Raw genomic sequence first — 26,649 nt, 5'->3', positions numbered from 1 at the left:
AAATAGAGTTCAAACAAAACTAATCAGAAGAGATAGGAAAGGACAGTAGGGTGAAGACCAACCAAAGAAACACACCCTAATTCTGAAACAAGAGCCAAAGAAATACACCCTGACCCTGAAACCAGAGTCAAAGGATTTAAAAGGGCCAGTGAAAGAAACATACTGTTTCTGAATCCAGAGCCAAAGAAACGATCAACCAATCCCTAAGTATAAAATCCAGCCAATCTCTGATCTTGTCCAAGCTCAGGAATTGAAATTTGATCATTTCCCATTCTGAAATACTTCATCCTGGAAGAACTCCACCACTAAGAAACCTTATATAAGTCCTCTATAATTCAGTTTGGGGCTACCATTTCCCACCCTGGTAGAGGCAGCCACTCTCTTGGGTTCCTCCCTAGCAATAAATCTCTTGAATGAGGTTTGGGTAATGACCTTGGAGTATATCTATTAAAATGGTCAGAATTAGAGTTGAAAAGCAGGATATAACAACAAACAATGAGACAATCCAGACAAAATACTTTAAAAACCTGTACTCCATCAAGTTGGAAAATTGAAGGAAATGATAATTTTCTGTATAGGTACCATTTACCAAGGTGAAATAAAGATAGATAAGCATTTTAAACAGATCTACATCTGCCCTAGTGAAATAGAAGGGACCATTGAAATAAAATAGTTTACGGCCAGATGTTTATTGTAGAATTCTATTGGACTTTCAAAGATGAGTTAACATTTTAACAGAAGGAACACTACCCAATTTATCTTATTAGGCCAGTTGCCCTGATACCCAAACCAATAAAGATCCAATGAAGTAAGAGACTTATGGACCAATTTTCGTCATGAACACAGATGTAAAACTTTACAATCAAATAATTGCAAACTGAGCCCTATCCTTCTTGGGCTCTCTGCAGGGCCTCTAGTCCCGGCATACCGCCTCTTTCTTCCTAGCCCACCCAGCTTCCATCCAGAACCCTCCCCACTTCGGCCCCACCACCCTTTTTTGGCACATAACATCACCCAGCCCAGCCTGTCTGGGCACTGGGTCCGAATCCTTGGGGCACCCAAGCGGGTGGGAGGTCCTTTGCTTCTATGGCCTGCCTGCACCAAGCAGGGTAGGCGCTTTGTTTGCGAGCTGCCCCATCAGCACGGAGGCCTGATCTCTCGGTGCCAGGAGACCCAGCGTTGGGGTGAGTTTCTGGCCCCACCCGGCGCCAGCCTGGGACAGGGAGCTCAGAGGTTCCTTGGCCCCCTATCCTTTTTGGGCTCTCTGCAGGGCCTCTACTCCCGGCATACTGCCTCTTTCTTCCTAGCCCACCCAGCTTCCATCCAGAACCCTCCCCACTTCGGCCCCACCGCCCTCTTTTGGCACATAACATCACCCAGCCCAGCCTGTCTGGGCACTGGGTCCAAATCCTCAGGGCACCCAAGCAGGTGGAAGTTCCTTAGCTTCTATGGCCTGCCTGCACCAAGCAGGGTAGGCGCGTTGTTTGCGAGCTGCTCCATCAGCACGGAGGCCTGATCTCTCGGCGCCAGGAGAGCCAGCGTTGGGGAGAGCCAGCGTTGGGGTGCCAGGAGAGCCAGCGTTGGGGAGAGCCAACATTGGGGAGAGCCAACATTGGGGAGAGCCAGCGTTAGGTAGGCAAGGAGACCTGATCCAGTAAAAGAAGATCCTTAAGGGAGCATTTGGAAGAAGAGATGGGCAGACGCCAAGGCAAGAATTTGCCCAACAAGCTGAAAAGCAACATGAAGCCACCAGAAACCAGCGACCTCACAACGGGAGGACATGAACACCTTAATCAAGAAGAAGTAGAAAAGATTGACTTCATGAAAGTGATTGACGCCCTTAAACAGCATGTAAAAAACACCCTTATAGAAATGGATGAGAAATATAACAGAAAGTTTGAAGAATTGAATAAATCAGTGACTGATACCCTAGAAAACCAAGGAAAAACAATCAAACAGATAATGGAAACAGTTCAAGACTTGAAAACTGAAATGGAAGCAAAGAAGAAAACACAAACAGAGGGCCAGCTGGACATGGAAAATTTAAGTAAACAAACAGAGTCTACATAAACAAGCATAACCAACAGAATACAAGAGTTAGAAGAAAGAATCTCAGATTCTGAAGATACCATAGAGAAAATAAACACACTGATAAAAGAAAACAGCAAGTCCAACAAACTCTCATCACAAAACATTCAGGAAATATGGGACACAATAAAAAGACCAAACCTAAGAATAATAGGAGTAGAAGAAGGAGAAGAAGTGCAGCTCAATGGTCCAGAAAATATATTTAATAAAATTATAGAAGAAAACTTTCCCAACATAAAGAAAGAGATACCTATGAAGGTTCAAGAAGCATACAGAACACCGATGATGGAGGAAGGTCATTGGTTAAAATAAAAGGAACTGCTTTGGCCCATTTCATTGGTTAGGACATAGGTAGGTGGAGTAAACAGAACAGAACGCTGGGAGGAAGAGGAAGTGAGGTCAGACTCGACAGCTCTCCTCTCCGGAGCAGACGCAAGAGAGACGCCATGCTACCTGCTCCAGGGAAGACGCACGCTATGAAGCTCCGACCCAGGATGGACTTAGGCTAGAATCTTCCCGGTAAGCGCACCTAGGGGCGCTACACAGATGATTAGAAATGGGCTAAATTAATATGTGAGAATTAGCCAGTAAGGGCTAGAGCTAAGGGCCAAAGCAGTGTTTAAATGAATACAGTGTCCGTGTAATTATTTCGGGGCATAAGCTAGCCGGGCAGAGCCAGGCGGCTGGGGATTTGGGGACGCAGCCCTGCCGCCCCTATTACTACAAATGACGCCCAGACGTGTGGCTAACTGAGTCCACAGAAAGCCTGAGAAAGCTTGGAAAAGAATAGAGTAAAGCATGTTTCTTATGGCAATTTCTTGGGTCTGCTCTGCTTGCTAGAGGCAAGCAAGCGCTCTCATATAAGAGAGGCTTCCTGACTCAGCTTCAGCTGCAAAGCCTGCAGCTTATTAAGAGGTCCTGCCACGAAACACTTAAACGGGGTTGACGAAAAGCTGAACACATGCTTTTCGGTTTTCAGCCGTAGCAGGAAAAAAGCTGCGCCGTTTAAAAATGCTGGCTTTCTGGGCCATCCTGCCAGGGCAAACTCTGACTGTTTGAGGCAGGAGGGCCGGCTACCTAGAGAGGACTTGAGTGTTGTCTGTTGTAGCTGGCTGGCTGGCAGGGACCTTGAAATGCCAGTTATGGCAGTAAACATGGCTACAGCCAGTACCTCAGCCATGAGGCTGGAAAGCTAAGGATCCAGCCGTTAAAGCCACGGCTTTAGTCCTACTGATATTGCTTGGTAAATTAAAGGCTCTTGTGGTCAGAAAAAGAGAGATATACAGTAAAGAGAGATTCAAAGACAGAGTAAATTTCTGAATGGTTTAAAGTGTGTTAAAAATATATGCAAGCTGAAAGTTGAAGTTCTTAAAGCAAAAAACAAAAAAAGGAAGAGAGTTGTTGTGTGTACACACCTTTAATCCCAACACTTGGGAGGCAGAGGGAGATAGACCTCTGTGACTTAAAGGTGTGGTAGCACACGCCTTTAATCCCAGTGCCTAGAAGGCAGAGACGAACAGATCTCTATGAGTTCAAGGTGTAGTTGCAAACACCTTTAATCCCAATGCCTGGGAGGCAGAGACGGGCGGATCTCTGAGAGTTCAAAGACAGCCTGGTCAAAGATGTACGCTCAAAAAGCAAAAAGTTAACCTAGAAATGTCACAGCTTAGATTCTTAAGCACCTAGTGATTTAAAGGCGTAAATCAAAAGTGCTCCTGGATAGTAAAAAATTGCAGATTCACAATAGGACAGATTCAGACCACTGAATGAGTCACACTGTTGGATGAATGTACGTAGGCTTGGGACAGAGAAGAAAAAGAATATAGAGAATAAAGTTAATGGTTTAAAAAAAAAGGTAAAGTCTTTAAAGAGACAGAATAAAGTAAAGTGATAGAGTAAAAATAAGCTGCGTAAAGATGAAAAATTCACAGAGAGTCTGGATTCTTTGTATTATTGTGTTTTCTTTAAAATTTTTGACTGTGAAGGAGCTAAGTACAGAGAGACATTTCATTACATGGGCTGCCAAGCTAAACCAGAATGGATATAAGGGTATTACGATTTCAGAATTTGGGTCTAAGGATATGATGCTTTGGAGAGAGTCTTCTTTTGTTTTCACAGAGGATGAGACTCTATGGATTTCTTCTATTCCGATTTGGTATGATGGACCACGTCCTCCTGAAGGGTTGCTGTGAACATCTTCAGAAAATTGCTTTGCTCAACTGCCAACTGAGATGAAACTAGCACACAGGTTATACCATGAAAGACCTAATTAACGACGCCCCCATTCAGCAGGAAGCAGTTTGGAGAGAAAAAACTGCGCCCATGTTCCCAAATATGGTTTATAAATGTTCTTTTACATTTAAAGGGGGATATGATATAGACATGAATAATTTGCATTAGTATAGATTTTGCTTTATTGATAGAGATTTACGGTCAATTTTGTTATATGTATAAATGTTTCTGATGTAACCTTTACTTGATAACTGTTTTGTTATATGTAATTTTGCTATGTTAAAGTTAAAGCCTTTTTTTTTGTTTGTTTAAACCGAAAAAGGGGAAATGATGGAGGAAGGTCATTGGTTAAAATAAAAGGAACTGCTTTGGCCCATTTCATTGGTTAGGACATAGGTAGGTGGAGTAAACAGAACAGAACGCTGGGAGGAAGAGGAAGTGAGGTCAGACTCCGCAGCTCTCCTCTCCGGAGCAGACGCAAGAGAGACGCCATGCTACCTGCTCCAGGGAAGACGCACGCTATGAAGCTCTGACCCAGGATGGACTTAGGCTAGAATCTTCCCGGTAAGCGCACCTAGGGGCGCTACACAGATGATTAGAAATGGGCTAAATTAATATGTGAGAATTAGCCAGTAAGGGCTAGAGCTAAGGGCCAAAGCAGTGTTTAAATGAATACAGTGTCCGTGTAATTATTTCGGGGCATAAGCTAGCCGGGCAGAGCCAGGCGGCTGGGGTGTTTGGGGACGCAGCCCCGCCGCCGCCTCATTTTACTACACACCGAATAGGCTGGATCAAAAAAAAAAACATCCCCTTGCCATATAATTATCAAAACACAAAGCATACAGAATAAGGAAAGAATATTAAGAGCTGCAAAGGAAAAAGGCCAAATTACTTATAAAGGTAAACCTATCAGACTTACACCTGACTTCTCCATGGAGACCATGAAAGCCAGATGGTCCTGGATAGATGTACTGCAGAAACTGAGAGACCATGGATGCAAGCCCAGACTACTATACCCAGCCAAGCTTTCGTTCACTATAAATGGAGAAAATAAATTTTTCCACGATAAAAACAAATTTAAACAATACACAGCCACAAATCCAGCTTTACAGAAAGTAATAGAAGGAAACTCACTAACCAAGGAGTCCAACAATGACCACAATAACTCAGACATCTAGAGACCCTTCACCAACACAAATCAAAGAAGGGAAACACACAAACTCTATGACTAAAAAAGAGACCGGAGTTAACAACCACTGGTCATTAATATCACTTAATGTCAATGGACTCAACTCACCTATAAAAAGGCACAGGCTAAGAGATTGGATAAAAAAACAGGACCCAACATTCTGCTGTTTACAAGAAACACACCTCAACCACAAAGACAGGCACCTACTCAGAGTAAAGGGCTGGGAAAAGGCTTATCAAGCAAATGGACCTAAGAAACAAGCAGGTGTGGCCATACTAATCTCTAACAAAGTTGACTTCAAACTTAAATCAATCAGAAGAGATGGAGAGGGGCATTTTATACTCATAACAGGAACAGTTCATCAGGATGAAGTCTCAAACCTGAACATCTATGCCCCTAATATAAAAGCACCCACGTACATAAAAGAAACATTGCTAAAATTCAAGGCAGCCATCAAACCGCACACACTAATAGTAGGAGACTTCAACACTCCTCTCTCATCAATGGACAGGTCAATCAGACAGAAACCTAACAGAGAAATAAGAGAATTAATGGAGGTAATGAAGCAAATGGACTTAACAGACATCTATAGAACATTCCACCCAAATAGGAAAGAATATACCTTCTTCTCTGCAGCTCATGGAACCTTCTCAAAAATCAACCACATAGTCGGTAACAAAGCAAACATCTACAGTGACAAAAAATATTAGTAACCACCTGTGTCTTATCAGATCACCATGGATTAAAGTTAGAATTCAACAACAATGCTACCCCCAGAAAGCCTACAAAGTCATGGAAACTGAACAGTCAACTACTGAACCATACCTGGATTAAGGAAGAAATAAAGAAAGAAATTAAATTCTTCCTGGAATTCAATGAAAATAAAGAAACAACATACTCAAACTTATGGGACACTATGAAAGCAGTCCTAAGAGGGAAGTTCATAGCACTAAGTGCCCACTTAAAGAAAACAGAGAAAGCTCACATTGGAGACTTAACAGCCCACCTGAAAGCTCTAGAAAAAAAAAGAAGCAGACTCACCTAGGAGGAGTAGAAGACTGGAAATAATCAAACTGAGGGCTGAAATCAACAAAATAGAAACACAGAAAACAATACAAAGGATCAATGAAACAAAAAGCTGGTTCCTGGAGAAAATCAACAAGATTGACAAACCCCTATCCAAACTAATCAAACGGCAGAGAGCGAATTTGAAAATTAATAAGATCAGAAATGAAAAGGGGGACATAACCACAAACACAGAGGAAATTCAGAGAATCATAAGATCTTACTACAAAAGCCTGTATGCCACAAAACTCAAAAATGTAAAGGAAATGGACACTTTTTTAGATAAATACCATATACCAAAGTTAAACCAGGACCAGGTGAACAATCTAAATAGACCTGTTAGTCGCGAAGAATTAGAAGAGGTTATCAAAAACCTCCCTACCAAAAAAAGCCCAGGACCAGATGGTTTCAATGCGGAATTCTACCAGAACTTCCAAGAAGACCTAATACCTATACTCCTTAATGTATTTTACAATATAGAAACAGAAGAGGCATTGCCAAATTCCTTTTTTGAAGCTACCGTTACTCTGATACCAAAACCACACAAAGACTCAACCAAGAAAGAGAATTATAGACCAATCTCACTCATGAACATCGATGCAAAAATCCTCAACAAAATACTGGCAAACCGAATCCAAGAACACATCAGAAAAATTATCCATTATGATCAAGTAGGCTTCATCCCAGGGATGCAGGGCTGGTTCAACATACGAAAATCTATCAATGTAATCCATCATATAAATAAACTGAAAGAAAAAAACCATATGATCATTTCATTAGATGCTGAAAAAGCATTTGACAAAATTCAACATCCCTTTATGATAAAAGTCTTGGAGAGATTAGGGATACAAGGGTCATACCTAAATATAATAAAAGCTATATACAGCAAGCCAACAGCTAACATCAAATTAAATGGAGGGAAACTCAAAGCTATCCCACTAAACTCAGGAACACGACAAGGCTGTCCACTCTCGCCATACCTCTTCAATATAGTGCTTGAAGTTCTAGCAATAGCAATAAGACAACATAAGGGGATCAAGTGGATTCGACTTGGAAAGGAAGAAGTGAAACTTTCGTTATTTGCAGATGATATGATAGTGTACATAAGCGACCTCCAAAACCCCACCAAAGAACTTTTACAGCTGATAAACAGCTTTAGTAATGTGGCAGGATACAAGATCAACTCCAAAAAAATCAGTTGCCCTCTTATACACAAAGGATATGGAAGCAGAGAGGGAAATCAGAGAAGCTTCACCTTTCACGATAGCCACAAACAGCATAAAATATCTTGGGGTAACTCTAAACAAGGAAGTGAAAGATCTATTTGACAAGAACTCTAAGGCATTGAACAAAGAAATTGAGGAGTATACCAGAAAATGGAAGGACCTCCCTCGCTCTTGGATTGGGAGGATCAAGATAGTAAAAATGGCAATTCTACCAAAGGCAATTTATAGATTCAATGCAATCCTCATTAAGGTCCCATCAAAATTCTTCACAGATCTTGAGAGGACAATAATCATCTTTATATGGAAAAACAAAAAAACCCAGGATAGCCAAAACAATCCTATACAATAAAGGATTGTCTGGAGGCATTACCATCCCTGACTTCAAACTCTATTACAGAGCTACAGTGATGAAAACAGGGTGGTACTGGCATAAAAACAGAGAAGTCGACCAAAGGAATCATATAGAAGACCCGAATTTTAACCCACAAACCTACGAACACCTCATTTTTGATAAAGAAGCCAGAAGTATACAATGGAAGAAAGAAAGCATCTTCAACAAATGGTGCTGGCATAACTGGATGTCAACCTGTAGAAGAATGAAAATAGACCATATCTATCACCATGCACAAATCTCAAGTCCAAATGGATTAAAGACCTCACTATCAGTCAGAACACATTGAACCTAATAGAAGGGAAAGTGGGAAGTACCCTACAACAGATGGGCACAGGAGATCGCTTCCTATGTGTAACCCCAACAGCTCAGACATTAAGGGCAACATTGAATAAATGGGACCTACTAAAACTGAGAAGCTTCTGTAAAGCAAAGGACACTGTCACCAAGACAAAAAGGCAACCTACTGACTGGGAGAAGATCTTCACCAACCCCGCAACAGACAAAGGTCTGATCTCCAAAATATATAGAGAACTCAGGAAACTAGACTTTAAAATGCTAATTAACCCAATTAAAAAATGGGGCACTGAACTGAACAGAGAATTCTCAGCAGAGGAAGTTCAAATGGCCAAAAGACACTTAAGGTCATGCTCAACCTCCTTAGTGATCAGGGAAATGCAAATCAAAACGACTTTGAGATATCATCTTACACCTGTCAGAATGGCTAAAATGATAGCCTTTGCTGGAGAGGCTGTGGAGGAAGGGGTACCCTCATCCATTGCTGGTGGGAATGCAATCTTGTGCAACCACTTTGGAAATCAGTGTTTCGGTTTCTCAGGAAATTTGGGATCAACCTACCCCTGGACCCAGCAATACCACTCCTGGGAATATACCCAAGAGATGCCCTATCATATGACAAGAGCATTTGTTCAACCATGTTCATAGCAGTATTATTTGTAATAGCCTGAACCTGGAAACAACCTAGATGCCCCTCAATGGAAGAATGGTTGAAGAAAGTGTGGAATATATACACATTAGAGTACTACGCTGCGGTAAAATCAATGACTTCTCGAATTTTGCATGCAAATGGATGGAAATAGAAAACACTATTCTGAGTGAGGTAACCCAAACCCAAAAAGATGAATATGGGATGTACTCACTCATAATTGGTTTCTAGCCATAAATAGGGGTCACGGAGTCTACAATTGGTGATCCTAAAGAAGCTAAGTAAGAAGGTGAACCCAAGGAAAAACATATAGTTATCCTCTTGGATAAGGGAAGTAGACAAAATTGCCAGGGAGAAAATTGGAATCTTGGGGGTGGGGTGGGATGGTGGTAAAAGGAGATGGGGAGAGAAAAGGGAGAAGGGGAGGATGGGGGGAACTAGAGAAAAAAGGAGGATTGGGATAAAGGAAGGTTGGATAGGGGAGCACAGAAGCACAATTCTTAGTTAAGGGAGCCACCTTAGGGTTGGCAAGAGACTTGAACCTAGAGTGGCTCCCAGGAGCCGAAGCTGAGGTCCCCAGTTAGTTCCTTGGGCAGCTGAGGATAGGGAACCTGAAATGACCCTAGCCTATAGCAATACTGACGAATATCTTGCATATCATCATAGAACCTTCATCTGGGGATGGATGGAGATAGAGACAGAGACCCACACTGGAGCACTGGACGGAGCTCCCAAGGTCCCAATGAGGAGCAGAAGGAGGGAGAACATGAGCAAAGAAGTCGGGACCATGAGGGGTGCACCCACCCACTGAGACAGTGGAGCTGATCTACTGGGAGCTCACCAAGGCCAGCTGGACTGTGACTGAAAAAGCATGGGTTAAAACTGGACTCTCTGAACATGGCGAACAATGAGGGCTGATGAGAAGCCAAGGACAATGGCACGGGGTTTTGATCCTAAGCAATGTGCTGGCTTTGTGGGATCCTAGCTGTTGCGGGAGGTCCTCCCACTCCTCCAGCCAATAGCCGCTGAGATACCAACCCATTGGGGCGTGGTCTCTCTCCCTTTAAAAAAGCAGCCACTTCCCTCTCCTCTCTCTCTTCACTTCCTGCTCCACTGGCGACTAGACTCCTGGTTGTATTGCGTAGAGGGCTGTTGAGTCTGACCTCACTTCCTCTTCCTCCCGGCATTCTGTTCTGTTTACTCCACCCACCTAAGGGTGGGCCTATCCAATGGGCCTAGCAGTTTCTTTATTGCTTAGCTAATGAAATCAACAGATTGATATATGACACTCCCACATCACCTAGCCAGTTTGGATGTTCACCTCCTAAATATGGACAGAGGGGGGAGGACCTAGGACTTACCACAGGGCAGGGAACCCTGACTGCTCTTTGGACTGGAGAGGGAGGGGGAGAGGAGTGGGAGGAGGGGGAGAAGGGTGGGAGGAGGGCGAGAAGGGTGGGAGGAGGGGGATGGAAATGGGAGGCTGGGATGAGGTGGAAACTTGTTTTTTTTTCTTCCTTTTCTCAAAAAAATGTAAATAAATAAAAAAAATAAAAAAATAATTGCAAACTGATATACTTAAGTGGCATCTTGCACTGATGTCACCACTCCATTTATTCTAACCTATGGTCTTAATATATGACTTAGTTCCATTTCACTTCCTGGTTCTCTTTTTTCCTCAAGTCTTACATTTTTAAAATTTTTTCTTGCTCAGCTTGCTCCCTTTCCTTATAAATCTTTATAAACATGAGCACTAATAACCACACAGTAGTTTCTATACTAGACTGTTTTGAGATTTCCTCAGCATATGGAATGTACTTCAATCTCAAGTAGACTCTTCAGAAAAGGGCAAAGTAGTCACATTCTTGAACAAAATATCCTAAGAATAATCTCTAGTCCACATAGTAATATTTACTCCTCTGAAACCTTTTGAATCAGGTCCCACATTTTATCAAATCACACTCAGCACCAAAGTCTTCCGTGCTCCTACTAAGACGACCCATTAAGCACTAAATTATTCAACTGTTTTTCTATTTCACAGTCCCAAGGTCCACATTTCTTCAAACAGAAGCATGATCAGGCCTATCACAACACCCCAGTCCCTGGTACCAACTTCTGTATTGGTTAGGGTTTCTTTTTCTGTGGATAGACACCATGACCACAGCAATTCTTCTACAGGAAACACATTTAATTGGGTGGTTCACATTTTCAGAGGTTTAGCACATTGTCATCATCATGTACCATAGTGATGCAAAGACAGACATGGATACTGGAGGAGCTGAGAGTTCTACATCTTGGCCCGCAGGCAACAGGAAATGGTCTTAGAACCACCTTGAGTGAAGGCTGAGAAAAGAAGGCTTCAATCCAACCCAACAGCAACACATTTCCTTCTACAAGGCCACTTCAACAAGATCACAGCTCTTAATAGTGCCACTTCCCTTTGGGGGTCATTTTCTTTCAAATCACCACAAGGGACTTATTAATTTATTCTATAAGGACTCTGTCATATTCATAAAGGCTATTTTAAGGTTTTTGTCACATGTTTCAGCTATGTTGCAATTCTCAGAACCTGCAACGGTAGTGCTGCTGGGCCCTAGTCGAGATATATCATCCTAAATATTATTATATATCCATGCAACCCTGAACACTTCTTATCTCATTTGCACATTCTTTTTCATTTCTGTGATTATAAAATTTTCAAGTAACTCCATTATTTTTAATAAAGATAATATATTATGACTTGTGTCTAGTCATCCCAATATCAACCAAATGTTACTGGTTTTATTTCTTTCATCTATTGCTTTCACTGACTTTCATTTTAAGTATTCCTGGAATCCTTTTGGCTTGGCAATATTTCTCAACACTTGATGGAAAACCTTGAGCCTTAAGACATTTATTTATTTCATTTACTTTGAGATATCACTTGTTCTTAACTGTACTGAGTACAAATTTAAGGTGGGAGTTATGTGAGCGCTGTCTGTGCATGGCTTCCTTTCTTACATTTCCCATTTTTGTGAGACTATGTGTGATGTCTATCAATGACATGCCTCCAGGGGACAGGCGCCAGTTTTTGTTTCCCTCCACCATCCCTAAAGAACATTAAACCTACAATGCATGTTGGTAGTACTTCCTTCTAAATTATCAAATATCTTATGTTGGAAGAAAATATTTGAGTGTTAGGTCTCCCTACCTCTGTTTCTCATGAATTCTATGGATATTCACAGAATTCTTATCCTGTAATCTCTAATTTGATATTGAACTTAGCATTTATACTTGTTCGGGTTATGGTCCCATGGGTTTAATTAAACTGACCAATGCTGCCATTGTTGCAACTGAAAACTCTAAAGTTGATCTAATTCACATGTGTGAGCACTGGCTTCACACAACTAACAGATCAGAGAGAGTCCTCCATCCGAGGTGAACGGAAGGACATCCTGTGGTCCTTGCTGGGGCATTGAGCTCTGAGAGATGACTATGGTGAGCATTCTATATGGATGCTCTCTCTCTCTCTCTCTCTTTCTCTCTCTCTCTCTCTCTCTCTCTCTCTCTCTATATATATATATATATATATATATATATATATATATATATATATATTCTATAGGATGGGTGGAGGCAAACAAAATCTAGAAAGTAGAATTCTTCTACTCGGTTTGTTTTCTTTCTTCTTTATTTTTGTTTTGTTTTGTCTTGTTTTTGTCTCACAGTATCCAACCCAAACTCATAGTCAACATCACTTACTTTTAATTTTCATTCTTGGAATCCTATTGTAGACTATAAGTTCTATTTTGACCATTTCTCATTTGCAACACCAGAGACATAGAATAGAGCTATTGCATGTAAGGATTGTAAACTGTAATTCTAAAATGTATTCAAAGATGGAATTTTCTTCTGAAGCACTCAGAGATAGGAAAGGGAATGAATGAGTGTGGTAGCCACTATCATCTGAAGATTGCCTGAATCTCTACTGAAGGTAATCACAGCTTCAGGAAAAGACAGCAAGAAAGCCCTAGCATGCAGAGCAGGGTGTGTCTCTGACTATGAAGTTTTTCTAAAACTTTCCTGTTCTTAGTCTCATGATCTAGCATCAAACCTTGACTCTGTTGGGAAATTCTTTTTGGTTTGTTTCTCTTGGCTCTTGGAAACTTGGGAACCTTCTCATTTCAGCACAAGAACTCCTACTTTGTACCTGGTATAGAACAACACAGATTAGCCCAGGCAAGAGGCCAGAGCTGGGCACGGGCACACGGGGAAGAGTTCAGGGAGGCAGGAATCATCATCCCAGAGAAGTTTGTGTTGCTCCCAACCTCGGTCAGACATGCTTCTCTATGCAGAGGGTAGTGGTTAATGCCGAGAGTTACAGCTGATCAAAGTACTCTGTGTGTTCACTTGAGCATGAGTCATCAATACCAATATCCACCTTAATAATCCCAGAGAACTTTGCAGAGGGGGCATTGGAAAGAATGGAAGGAGAGCCCTGCCCACCCGTATCAGAGGACTACTGGCAGCAGATGGTTCCTGAGGAGGGAGAGTTACTCTCCTATCTGAACACAGCCACTGGCATGTTATTTGCCCTGTGGATGTTCATACACCCATGTGTATTTGTGCAGCACTAATTGAACTCAAATATTGTTAATAAAAGTGAGAAGTAGAAGTTATAAATTTGAAAGAACAAAGGGGTACACGTGGGACGTTTTGGAGGGAAGAAAGGGGAATGAAATCATAATTCCCCAAATAAAAAGAATAATTGTTTATGGCAAGCCTTAATAAAACAAATAGCCTCAATTCCTAAATGTTTGTAGCATTCCCCACATGCCACACAATAGAAAACAGTCTTTTCACAATGACATGAGACTCTGGGGACAATTAAGTTCCAATCTGTGACATAGTTAATGAATAACTTTGAAAAATACTAAAGTAACTTCTAATGTATGTTTAGCAGTTTTTATTTGTCTGATCAGATTTATGTCCTTAATTTTAAAAACATTTGATATTATTAAAGAATTGTCCAGTTTCCTATGCTGTATGAAAATTGAACCTCCATATTTATTGAAAAGCTTCTCGCATTCTAACACTGTCATCAAGCTTTTTCAATCAGGACACTAACTTTTGTATTATATCAATTAAGTATTATTACTATATCAAGCCTTTTTAAAATAACAGATATCTCTAAGAAAGTATTTTCCTACCAAGTTGTCTCTTCAGAGCACCCTTGATCTCATTATTCCTTAGGCTGTAGATGAGGGGGTTCAACATGGGGATCACCACCATGTAGAAGACAGACACCACCTTGTTCTGGTCTGTGGAGTAGCTGGACTTGGGCATCACATAGATGAAGGTGATGGTTCCATAGAACAGAGTGACTGCAGTGAGGTGGGAGGTGCAGGTGGAGAAGGCTTTGTAGCGACCCTCAGTGGAGTGAATCTTTAGGATGGTGATGAGGATGTAGATGTAGGAGACGGCTATGACAAACACTGTCACCATAATGATGGAGCCAGCCGTGAATGAGGGGACAACTGCAGGGACACTGACATCAGAACAGGAGAGTTCTACTAATGGAGCAAAATCACAGAAAAAGTGATTGACTCTCTTTGGTCCACAGAAGAGAAGAGAAAAGAAGGACATTGTGAAGGAGGAAGCATTAAAAAAGCCACCAACATAGGATACTACAAGCAACTGGACACAAACTTGTGTGGACATTTTGGTTGAATAAAGCAGTGGGCTACAGATTGCTATAAAACGATCATAAGCCATGGCAGCCAGAAGGAAACATTCAACTGTCCCAAAGAAAACAGCTGAGCCCAGTTGGATGGCACATCCGAAGTAGGAGATGTTATTTCTCTCCACCAGGAAGCCGACAAGCATATTGGGTGTGACAGAAGATGAGTAGCCTATGTCAGCAGAGGCCAAATGACTGAGAAAAAAGTACATGGGGTGATGGAGCTGGGAAGAGACTCTGATGAGGAGGATGGTGCTGAGGTTCCCAGACACGGTCACCAGGTAGATGCACAGGATGATGGTGAAGAGGACGACTTTAAGGACTGGGTCATCTGTCAATCCCAGTAAAATGAACTCTGTCACTGCGGTGTTGTTCCCATCCTCCAGGAGAGCCATGGGTAAGTGTAGCTGCTGACAGAACAAGGCTGTGAGGAAGACATCACAGAAAGGGATTTATAAATGGGTAGTTTTTTTTTTTCGAGACAAGGTTTCTCTGTAGTTTTGAAGTCTGTCCTGGAACTAGCTCTTGTAGACCAGGCTGGTCTCGAACTCACAAAGATCCACCTGCCTCTGCCTCCCAAGTGCTGGGATTAAAGGCGTGCGCCACCACCGCCCGGCTATAAATGGGTAGTTTTACTATCATTAATACACAAACATTTGCATTTAAAGATGCCCAAGCAGCGCCATATTTATTTGCCTGCAGGGATGAGTCACTCTGAATACTAAAGTTCTTTAGCAGAATCACATAAAAATTTTCCCTCACATAATATGCCCTTTTCTTTTCACATTATATTGTTTACCCAAGTACACCTTACAGCAAAATATAAAAGAAAAGATGAGAATAACAGAAATAAATCCTGGGCATGTTAAGAAAGATGAATGCATAGAGTTTTGTAGGAAATACTCATATAGCAACTAATCTTTTAAATGTTTCTTTAAAAAAGCATTAACCTAAGAATTATGCATAGATGCACATAGTTCATTTATGGAATTGCAATATATTCATAAATATGTTTTGTTTTACATAAAATCCTACATTTTTATAAAGTAGTACTTAAATAAATTTGTATTTTAATACTTTGAAGAAAGATTTCTTAACTTGCATGTGCTACATAACAGTAAAATCAGAATTAGATACTCCACCTGCCTGAACTGTCCTACTTAATATCTATATAATAAGAATGTTAAATAATAAAAATCTCAGACACCTATAAACCAGAATTTATTGGATGAAAGGTTTTTAATAGATATTGTATGAGTTCCCTGCATAGATAAAATTATTACTCACACACCTACTAGATAGAAATTTTAAATTATCAATAAGATTATTGTAAATTTGTTAGATTTTGTATATATTTGAAACATAAAGTATTTTACCACATAATTTGAAATATCTATGTAATCACTATGAAAAGAACATACTAAAACTCAACACATAACTAAAAGAGGCTTATTGAGAACAAATGACTTCCTGATATAACACTAGTTTCTAACCAGGTTTTTATATGATGACATAATGTTGTTTTCAGCATATATGCAATTGCATAATATATAGTAAGTTTTTTCTAAGCAAAGTTAACTCCTCATGCACAGTTTTTAACAACCTTTAAATCTCTTACTCTAATCCTTAAATATCAGTAAATGCCCAAAGATTTCAACTCTTTTAACAGTGACACATTTAGATAATGTTGAAAAGCAGGTCTTGCTGTGTTGTGTGTGGGTAAACAGGAACCCTGGTTCTCTGATTGTGACTGCTTCCTCTCTCATAAATGGGTGGTAGAAACACATCAAACAAGCCAAGGTGGCACACAGGCCGACTGCTTGATTATACCTGCCTTTTCAGTGCTGTGACTGACTGAGAACATATATGTTGATTATACCTGCCTTTTTAGTGCTATGACTGCCTGAGAACATACATGTTGTTCTCAGATGATAAATGAAAACCAGTCAGCCAGATTCATTACCAATAGCCAAAGTCCTACATCTTGAAGTGAGCACGCATTCATCTTTCAGTGAAGAGTCAAAGTTGTGGTGGTTATAGTCATCTTTTCTAGTCTCCTTTGGGCATAAATCTCTGAAGATGCTAAAGACTCAAGTGTGAATTCTGAAGTACCACCGAGCATTCTTTTTCTGTGAAGGATACTGAGTGATTCAATTCACAGGAAAAACAATTAAGCTTCCAAGATCATGTCAATTCTCTAGTGGTCAATTTGTTATTTTGTTCTCTCTAGGTGTTCATGTATAGCCATGTAGGATTTAATATTTACTATATCATTATATAACAATTTTTATGAACAATTAATTTCATGTTTACTTGGATGTTTGTGAGAAATAAATATTGCTAAATTTCAAATATAAAAGCTAAACCTAGTTTTAAACTCAATACCTTTTCCAAGTAGTATTTTTAGTTGCCTTCTTTAACATACGTCATCAAGAACCCTGGGGGAGCATGAAGTGGAACCTCATATGAAGTTGAATTCTATTTTGTTTTACACATTTCTATCATTGTGTAAAAAGAAAGTGTAAGAATGTCAAAAATTCCATAAAGAATCAGCATTTTTTTTAATGACCTGGATGCCGCTAAGAATGGAAGTAGAGGCAAAGTATCATCTCTTGGTGTAGGTAGGTCATAGCAGAACAGTAACTCTTCAGCTTTAAGACACATTGGTTGTTTGGTTCTCTTGCTAATCTAATTTCAGAATCTCATATAGCCTTGCTATTGCAAGGTTGTTTTGACAAACAGTACAATAATTACAAACAATTTTCCTATCAACATCCCTTTTTACTGATAAGTATATTAATCATTTTACACATAGTGAATTTTCATGATATGTTGGGGTATAGATTCTTTTGCTATTCTTGTTTTTCATTAGATAGGGCAGAGACTGAAGAGTTCAAACAATTTGTGTACTTTGATACTGAGCCCTATATATTTAACAGTGGAGTGATATCTATGTTCTATAAAGAACTGAATGCAAAACAGAACAAGCAAACAAACAAAAACCAATCATGATCCAGACATTAGTGAATTAAACCGTCTTGACATAATAATAAAAACTGCAAAGAAGAACCTGGAAAAATGTGTTCAGTAGTCTTAACCATTATATAGGAATTAAAATAACTTGGGGATCTATTGTAAAGAAAATAAATGATCACAAATGTTGGAGATGTTATGGGAAAAGGAATTATTATACACTTTGTGGGTCTTTCTCTATCCCCACTTTCTCTCTCTCTCTCTCTCTCTCTCTCTCTCTCTCTCTCTCTCTCTCTCTCTCTCTCTCTCTCCCCCCCAAGGTTATGTACATTTATCCAACGCTGTGACCCATTTAGAGGTCTTTTTCATCTGAATCATCCTTTATTGTATATCTGTAATCCTTTTCTAACCAGGAACACTTTTTTAAAAATACTTTTTATTTAATTTTTAAAATTTATTTTATTTTTTAATAAATTTTTAAAAAAATACCAACCTAAGGTCCCACTCCCTCCCCCCTTCCAACTCCCTCAACACACCTTCCCACCCCACCTCCATCCAGTCCCCAGAGAGTGTAAGGCACATTGCTTTGGGGAAGGTCCAAGGCCCTCCCTACTATATCTAGGCTGAGGAAGGTATCCATACAAAGAGAATAGGTTCCCAATAAGCCAGTACAAGAAGTAGGAATAAATCCTGGTATCATTGCCAGTGCCCCCTCAGTCTGCCCCAGCCATGTATCTGTCAAACACATTCAGAGGGACTAGTTTAGTCCTATGCATGTTCCTTCTCAGTCCAGCTGGAGTTGGTGAGCTCCCTTTAGCTCAGGTAAACTGTTTCAGTGGGTGTCCCCATCATGGTCTTGACCTCTTTGCTCTTATTCTCATTCCTCCCACTCTTCAGCTGGAGTTTGGGAGCTCAGTTCAGTGCCCCAATGTGGGTCTCTGCCTCTGTTTCCATCAGTCGCTGGATGAAAGTTCTATGGTGATATTTAAGATATTCATCAATCTGACTACAGGGCAAGTCATGATCAGGGTACCCTCTCCTCCATTGCTTAGGGTCTTAGCTTGGGTCATTTCTGTGGATTCCAAAGAACCTCCCTAGAGCCAGGTTTCTGCTAATCCTATAATGGCTCCCTCAACCAACTTATCGCTTTCCCTGCTGTCATCTTGGTCCTTTCTACATCTCGACTATCCCATTACCTCAAGTTCTCCTCAACCCTCCTTTTCTCCCCACCTCTTCTCCTTCCACCCTTCCTTCTCTCCCCAACTCCATGCTCTCAATTTTGTCAGGCGATCTTGTCTGTTTCTAGTTTCCAGGTGGATTTATATATGTGTTTCTTTGGGTTCACCTTATTACTTAGTTTCTCTGGGATTATAAATTATAGGCTCAATGTCTTTTGATTATACCTAGTATCCACTTATGCGTGACTACATATCATATTTATCTTCTTGTGTCTGGGTTACTTCACTCAGGATAGTGTTTTCTAATTACGTCCATTTGCACGCAAAGTTAAAGATATTGTTTTTTACCACTGAGTAGTACTCTTATGTATAAATGTGCCATGTTTTCTTTATCCATTCTTCAGTTGAGGGGCTTCCAGGTTGTTTCCAGGTTCTGGCTATTACAAATAATGCTTCTATGAAAATAGTTGAACAAATACCTTTGCAGTATAAATGAGTGTCTTTTGGGTATATTCCCAAGAGTGATATTGCTGGATCCTGAGGTAGGTTGATTTCCTATTTTCTGAGAAACCACCATAATGATTTTCAAAGTGGTTGTACAAGTTTGCATTCCCACCAGCAATGGATGAGTGTTCCCCTTACTTCACATCCTCTCCAACATAATCTATCATTGGTGTTTTTTTATCTTAACCATTCTGACAGGTGTAAGATGGTATCTAGGAATTGTTTTGATTTGCCTTTCCCAGATGGCTAACAATGTTGAACATTTCCTTAAGTATCTTTTGGCCATTTGAGAGTCTTCTGTTGAGAATTCTCTGTTTAATTCTGTACCTCATTTTAAAATTGGGTTATTTAGAATTTTAATGCCTGATTTCTTGAGTTCTTTATATATTTTGGAGATCAGTACTTTGTCTGATGTAAGGATGGTGAAGATCTTTTCCCATTCAGTAGGCTGCCTTTTTGTCTTATTGACTGTGTCCTTTGCTTTACAGAAGCTTCTTCTCAGTTTTAGGAGGTCCCATTTTTTTTTAAGTTTTTTCTCTCAGTGTCTATGTTACTGAGATTATATTTACTAAGTGGTCTCCTGTGCCCGTGCATTGAAGACTACTTCCTTCTTTCCCTTCTATCAGGTTCAGTGTGGTCAGATTTATATTGAAGTCTTTAATTCATTTGGACTTGAGTTTTGTGCATGGCAATTGATAGGGATATATTTTCATTCTTCTACATGTTGACATCCAGTTATGTCAGCATCATTTGTTGAAGATACTTCCTTTCTTCCATTGTATAATTTTAGCTTCTTTGTCAAAATCAGGTGTTCATAGGTGTGTGGATTAATATCTGTGTCTTAGATTCGATCCCATTAATCAACTTCTCTACACACTATTCTCTATGCCAATACCAAGCTGTTTTCACTACTGTAGCACTGTAATAGAGCTTGATGTCAGGGATGGTGATGCCTTTGGAAGTTCCTTTATTGTACAGGATTGTTTTGGCTATCCTGGGGTTTTTTGTTTTTCCTTATGAAGTTTATTATTGTTCTTTCAAGGTCTGTGAAGAATTGTGTTGAGATTTTGATGGGGATTGCATTGAATCTATAGATTGCTTTTGGTAATATTGCCATTTTTACTATATTGATTTTACCTATCCAGGAGCATAGGAGACCTTTCCATTTTCTGGTACGTTCTTCAATTTCTTTCTTCAAAGACTTAAAGTTCTTGTCAAATAGGTCTTTCACTTTGTTGGTTAGTGTTACCCCAAGATATTTTATGTTATTTGAGGCTTTTGTGAAAGGTGATGTTTCTCTGATTTCCCTCTCAGCTTCATTATCCTTTGTGTAATGAAGGACTACTAAATTTTTGAGTTGATCTTGTATCCTGCCACATCACCGAAGGTATTAATCATCTGTAGGAGTTCTCTAGTAGAGTTTTGGGGTCACTTATATATACTATCATATCATCTGCAAATAATGAAAGTTTGATTTCTTCCTTTCCTTTTGTTGTCTTATTGCTCTAGCCAGAATTTCAAGAACTGTGTTGAAGAGATATGGAGAGAGTGGACAGCCTTGTCTTGTTCCTGATTTTAGTGGAATCACTTTGAGTTTCTCTCCATTTAATTTGATGTTGGCTGTCAGCTTGCTGTGTATTGCTTTTATTATATTTATATATGATCCTTGTATCCCTGATATCTCCAAGACCTTTATAATGAAGGGGTGTTGAATTTTGAATGTTTTTTCAGCATCTAATGAAATATCATATGGTTTTATTCCTTTAGTTTACATGATAGACTTCACTGATAGACTTTTGTATGTTGAACCAGCCCTGCATCTCTGGGAAGAAGCTGCCTTGATCCTGGTGGGTGATTTTTTTATGTGTTCTTGGATTCAGTTTGCCACTATTTTATTGAGTAATTTTGTTCATGAGTGAGATAGATCTGTAATTCTCTTTCTTGGTTGCACCTTTGTGTGGTTTTAATATCAGTGTAACTGTAGCCTCACAAAAAGAGTTTGGCAATGTCCTTTCTGTTTCTATTATGTGGAACACTTTGAGGGGTATAGGTATTAGCTCTTCTTGGAAGTTCTGGTAGAATGCACTAAAACCATCCGACCCTGGGCTTTTTTTGGTTGAGAGGTTTTTGATGACAACTTCCATTTCCTTGCAGTTTATAAGTCATTTAAATTACTCACCTGGTCTTGATTTAATTTTGGTATATGGTATTTATCTAAAAAAATTGTCCATTTCTTTTACATTTTCTAATTTTTTGGAGTACAGTTTTTATAATATGACCTAATGATTCTCCGAATTTTCTCAGTGTCTGTTCTTATGTCCCCCTTTTCATTTCTGATTTTGTTAATTTGGATGTTCTTTCTCTATCTTTTTATTAGTTTGGATAAGGGTTTGTCTATCTTGTTGATTTTCTCAAAGAAGTAAGTCCTCATTTCATTTATTCTTTGTATTGTTTTCTTCATTTCTATTTTGCTGATAAAAATAATGTTGCAATAAATGTAGTTGAATAAGTGTCCTTGGGGTATGATTGAGCATCGTTGGGTATATGCCCACTAGTAAAATTGCTGGGTCTTCAGATACATTGATTCTTAATTTTCTGAGAAACTGCCATATTGATATCCAAAATAGCTGTATAAGTTTTCACTACCACCAGCAATACAAGAGTATTCCCCTTACTCTATATCTTCTTCCGCATAAGCTCTCATCCATGTTTTTGATCTTAGCCATTTTGACAGGTGTAAGTTGGTATCTCGGAGTCACTTTCATTTACATTTCCCTGATGACTGAAACAGCTGAGCAATTTCTTAAATGTCTTTCAGCCATTTGGGATTCTTTTCTTGTCAATTCTCTGTTTAGGTCTGTACCCCATTTTCAAATTGGATTATTTGGTATTTTGATGTCTGATTTTTTGAGTTCTTTATTTTAGAGATCATCCCAGTGTCAGATGTAGGGTTGGTGAAGAACTTTTCTCATTCTGTAAGTTGATATTTTATCTCTTTTTTTTGCCATGTCTTTTGCCTTATAGGTACTTTTAAGTTTCAGGAGGTCCCACTTATTAATTGCTTCTCTCAGTGTCTGTGCAATTGATGTTCTATTTAGGAAGTTGTTTCCTGTGCCAATGTTGTCAAGGTTACTTCCCATTTTATCCTCTACCAAGTTCAATGTATCTTGATTTATGTTAAGGTCTTTGATCTACTTGGGCTTGAGTTTTGTGCATGGTGAGAGACATGGATCTATTTGCATTCTTCTATATGCCGCCATTCAATTTTGCCAACACCAATTTGTTGAAGATGCTTTCTTTTTTCCCCATTGAACCATTTTTCCCCTTTGTAAAAAATCAGGTGTTCATAGGTGTGTGGATTAATGTTATAAATGTCAAGGTCTTTAACTTGATTCCATTGATTTATGTGTCCATTTTTTACGCCAATACCAAGCTGTTTTTATTACTATAGTTCTATAATAGTGTTTGACGTCAGGAAGAGTGATGCCTTTGGAAGTTCCTTTATTGTACAAGATTGTTTTAAGTATCCTTTGTGTGTGTGTGTGTGTGTGTGTGTGTATTGTTCTTTTGAGGTCTGTGAAGAATTGTGTTGGAATTTTGTATTGAATCTGTAAATTACTTTTGGTAGTGTTGGCATTTCTACTATGTTGATCCTTCCTATACATGAGCATGGGAGATCTTTCCATTTTCTGTTATCTTCTTCAGTTTCTTTCTTCAAAGACTTAAAGTTCTTGTCATATACATCTTTCACTTATTTGGATAGTTACCCCAAGATATTTTATATAATTTGTGGCTATTGTAAAGGGTAATGTTTCTCTAATTTCTTTCTCAGCCCATATTTTATTTGTATATAGGAGGGCTCCTTTTTTTTTAGTTAATCTTGTATCCCACCACATTAGCTCAGTGTCCTTTTGTGAGTGTGTGATAGTGAGCCTGTAGTCTCCATTGTCTGTAATTATACCTTTTATCACAAAATGATTCTCTTTGAATTTACAGTCTTTTTGTTGGTGGATAGCTTATTTTCACCGTGATTTCTTATGTCTTTATTGTGACAGTAGTTGTGAAGTTGGCCTCTGCCATGGGAAATTAAAAGACCTCTTCAACTTGCTCCTCTCACTTCACTGTGGTTTTTATACATCATGTTTTTTCTCGTTTTGTCTATTTGATGTCCCAAAATAGTGATTCTGTCAGGGATGACACACTGTTGTCAGTGACATACACAATTCTGACACCGCTGATCAACCCATCATTTACAATCTATGGAATAAAGATATGCAGACAGTCCTGAGAAAAAAATGTAATCAGGGTTTTCCCTCAAATGGCAAATAAAAGTGTCTAAAAGATTTGAAAATATACTTGGTGAAGGAGGAAAATGGGATACTTAAATTTGGAATCATTATTTGTGAAAATAACAATTGTTTCTGTTTTGTTATTGAGACAGGGTCTCATTATGTTGTTTCTCATGGTCTGGAACTCAATATGTAGCCCATGCTGATACTGAACTTAGAGAGATATACCTGCCTTTTCTAGAATTAAAAGCACAAACTACCATACTCACATTTTATACACTATTTTCTAATCCCCATATTTAGTTTAGTCTCACTCTTTATACTACAATACTGAACAAAATATTAAGATACTAATACATATTTATACATGCATATATGTTATAAATGTAGATGCATACATTCAAATACATTTTAGATATTCAAAGTATCTTCTGCAATGTCATGTTTTCATGTAATTAACATTGTAAAAAACTACACTTAACAAAAAAGGAGCGCAAAGAGAAAGGAAAAGAAGGGAGAAAGGAATAAAAATAGAGAAAGAGGGAAATCAGGAGCGGAAGGGACAGGAAAAGTGTAAAGAAGATCACAATACACCCGCTATCATCCTCCATTACATCTGTGACCACTGGAGCCTTGGCCCAGACTGCTCCTGGAGAGGTAAACATCTGGGCTTCTGGCTGGAGGGATTAGCTCTCTAGGATCTGATCCTGGAAGGAACATTCCATGCCCCATATGCACCCACCAATCCTGAGACCCCAAGCAACCTCCACACTCCTGCTACTATCCCCCTACCACATATGTTCAGACTGCTGCTAGAGAGGCAAGCATCTGGGTTCCTGGTTGGAGGTTCAGCTATCTAGGACTTAGCCTAGAGAGGAACACCCTGTGCTCCACCCCTACCTACCAAACCCCCAGATACCCCAAGCAGCCTCCACACACCCACTACTATCTACTACTGTATCTGAGAAACTGGAGCCCTAGCCCAGACTGTCATTGAACAAAGCCTTAGCCCAGACTGCCTTTAGAGAGAGCCTTGGCCCAGATTATCCCTGGAGAGGAGCCTCACGACCTTATCAGCATCCACTAGGAGCAGGGTTCCACTTGTACCTGGAGGAAGTGTGACCACTTAAGCCACAGGCCCTACCTTTAATGATTGGAGGAAGAGTGACCCCCTGAAGCACAGGTCCCACCTGCATCCATTGGAGGAAGAGGTGGGCAGATAGCAGTGTAAGAAGATATCCAACAACATAAAGACCAATATGGTACCACTAGAACCTAATGGTACTACAACAGGAAGACCTGAACATCCTAACCCAGAAACAGAATAAAAATGACCTTTATTATAACTTTATAAAGATGATAGAGACCATTAAAGAGAAAATAAACAATTCCCTTAAAGAAATGGAGGAAAAGACAAACAAAAAACTGGGAGAAATCAATAAATCTCTTAAGAAACCCAAGGAAACAAAACAAAAATAAACAATCAAACAGGTTAAGCAAAAAATTCAAAAATTCGAGACTTAAAAACTGAAAGAGAGACAATAAAGAAAACATAAACAGAAGGAATTCTGGAAATGGAAAATCTTGTTAAATAAACAGGAACTACAGATGCAAGCATAACCAACAGATTACAAGAAATAGAAGAGAAAATCTCAGAAATTGAAAACATGATAGAGGAATTAGATTCATCAGTGAAAGAAAATGTTAAATCCAACAAACCCTTGACACAAAACATCCAGGAAATCTGGGACACATCGAAAAGACCAAATCTAAGAATAATAAGAATAGAGGAAGAAGAAATCCAGCTCAAAGACACAGAAAATACATTCAACCGTATCAAAGAAGAAAACTTTCCCAAGAATATGTCTATGAAGGTTCAAGAAGCTTACAGAAAACCAAATAGATTAAATAATAAAAGAAAGTCCTCTTGTCATATAATAATAAAAACCATAAACATATATAATAAAGAAAGAATGCTGAGAGCTGCAAAGGAAAAAAGGCCAAGTAATATATAAAGGCATGTAGGAGGAGGGCACTTGTTTATCCCGGCCACCCAGAACTGAAATAATCATACAGAAACTCTCTTAATTAAAACACTGCTTAGCTCATTAGCTCTAGCTTCTTATTGGCTAACTCTTATATTAATTTAACCCATTTCTATTAATCTGTACATCACCATGTGGCAGTGGCTCACTGGCAAAGATTCGGGATGTCTGACTCTGGCAGCTCCATGGCATCTCCCTCTGACTCTGCCTTCCTTCTCCCAGCATTTAGTCCAGTTTTCCCCACCTATCTAAGTTCTGCCCTATCAACAGGCCAAGGCAGTTTCTTTATTTGTTAATGGTAATCACAACACACAGAAGGAACTCCCACATCAAAGGCAGACTGATCAGAATTGCACCCAATTTCTTAATGGAAACTATGAAAACCAGAATCTCCTGGTCAGATATGCTGAAGACATTAAGACATCACAGATGTAAGTCAAGACTAGTATATACTCAGCAAAGCTTTCAATCACTATAAAAGGAAAACAAGATATTCCTTGACAAAATCAGATTTAAACATTACCTGTTCACAAATCCAGTGATACAAAAAGAACTAAAAGAAGGAAAACTCTAACCCAAGGAAGTTAGCTGTACCCACAAAAACACAGGCAGTCAGTAACCTCACACCACACACTAGCAAACCCCAAATAAGGGAAATACACAAACATTACCACAGAAAATAACAGGAATAAATGACCACTAATATCTCTTAATATCAATGGAATCAATTTACCTATAAAAAGACACAGGTTAACAGAATGGATACAAAGCAGGATCCACCTTTCTGCTGCATACAAGAAACAC

The 26,649-nt window shown here is 39.3% G+C and overlaps 1 protein-coding gene across 1 annotated transcript; it reads right to left on the bottom strand.

Annotated features, from left to right (window-relative positions):
- Positions 1-14,306: 14,306 nt before the first annotated feature.
- Or5p2 (olfactory receptor family 5 subfamily P member 2) lies at positions 14,307-15,252 on the bottom strand. The gene has a single exon (XM_075974814.1). The coding sequence runs from the start codon at positions 15,249-15,251 to the stop codon at positions 14,307-14,309; it is 945 nt and encodes a 314-aa protein (XP_075830929.1). The 5' UTR covers position 15,252.
- Positions 15,253-26,649: the final 11,397 nt, after the last annotated feature.

The sequence above is a fragment of the Microtus pennsylvanicus genome, chromosome 5 (assembly GCF_037038515.1).
Source record: "Microtus pennsylvanicus isolate mMicPen1 chromosome 5, mMicPen1.hap1, whole genome shotgun sequence".
Classification (NCBI taxonomy): Eukaryota; Metazoa; Chordata; class Mammalia; order Rodentia; family Cricetidae; genus Microtus; species Microtus pennsylvanicus.
This window is presented reverse-complemented; position numbering and strand designations above follow the sequence as displayed.

Excerpts from the sequence above, each read along its gene's own strand:
- Or5p2 (XM_075974814.1), bottom strand. The coding sequence starts at position 15,251 with ATGGCTCTCCTGGAGGATGGGAACAACACCGCAGTGACAGAGTTCATT.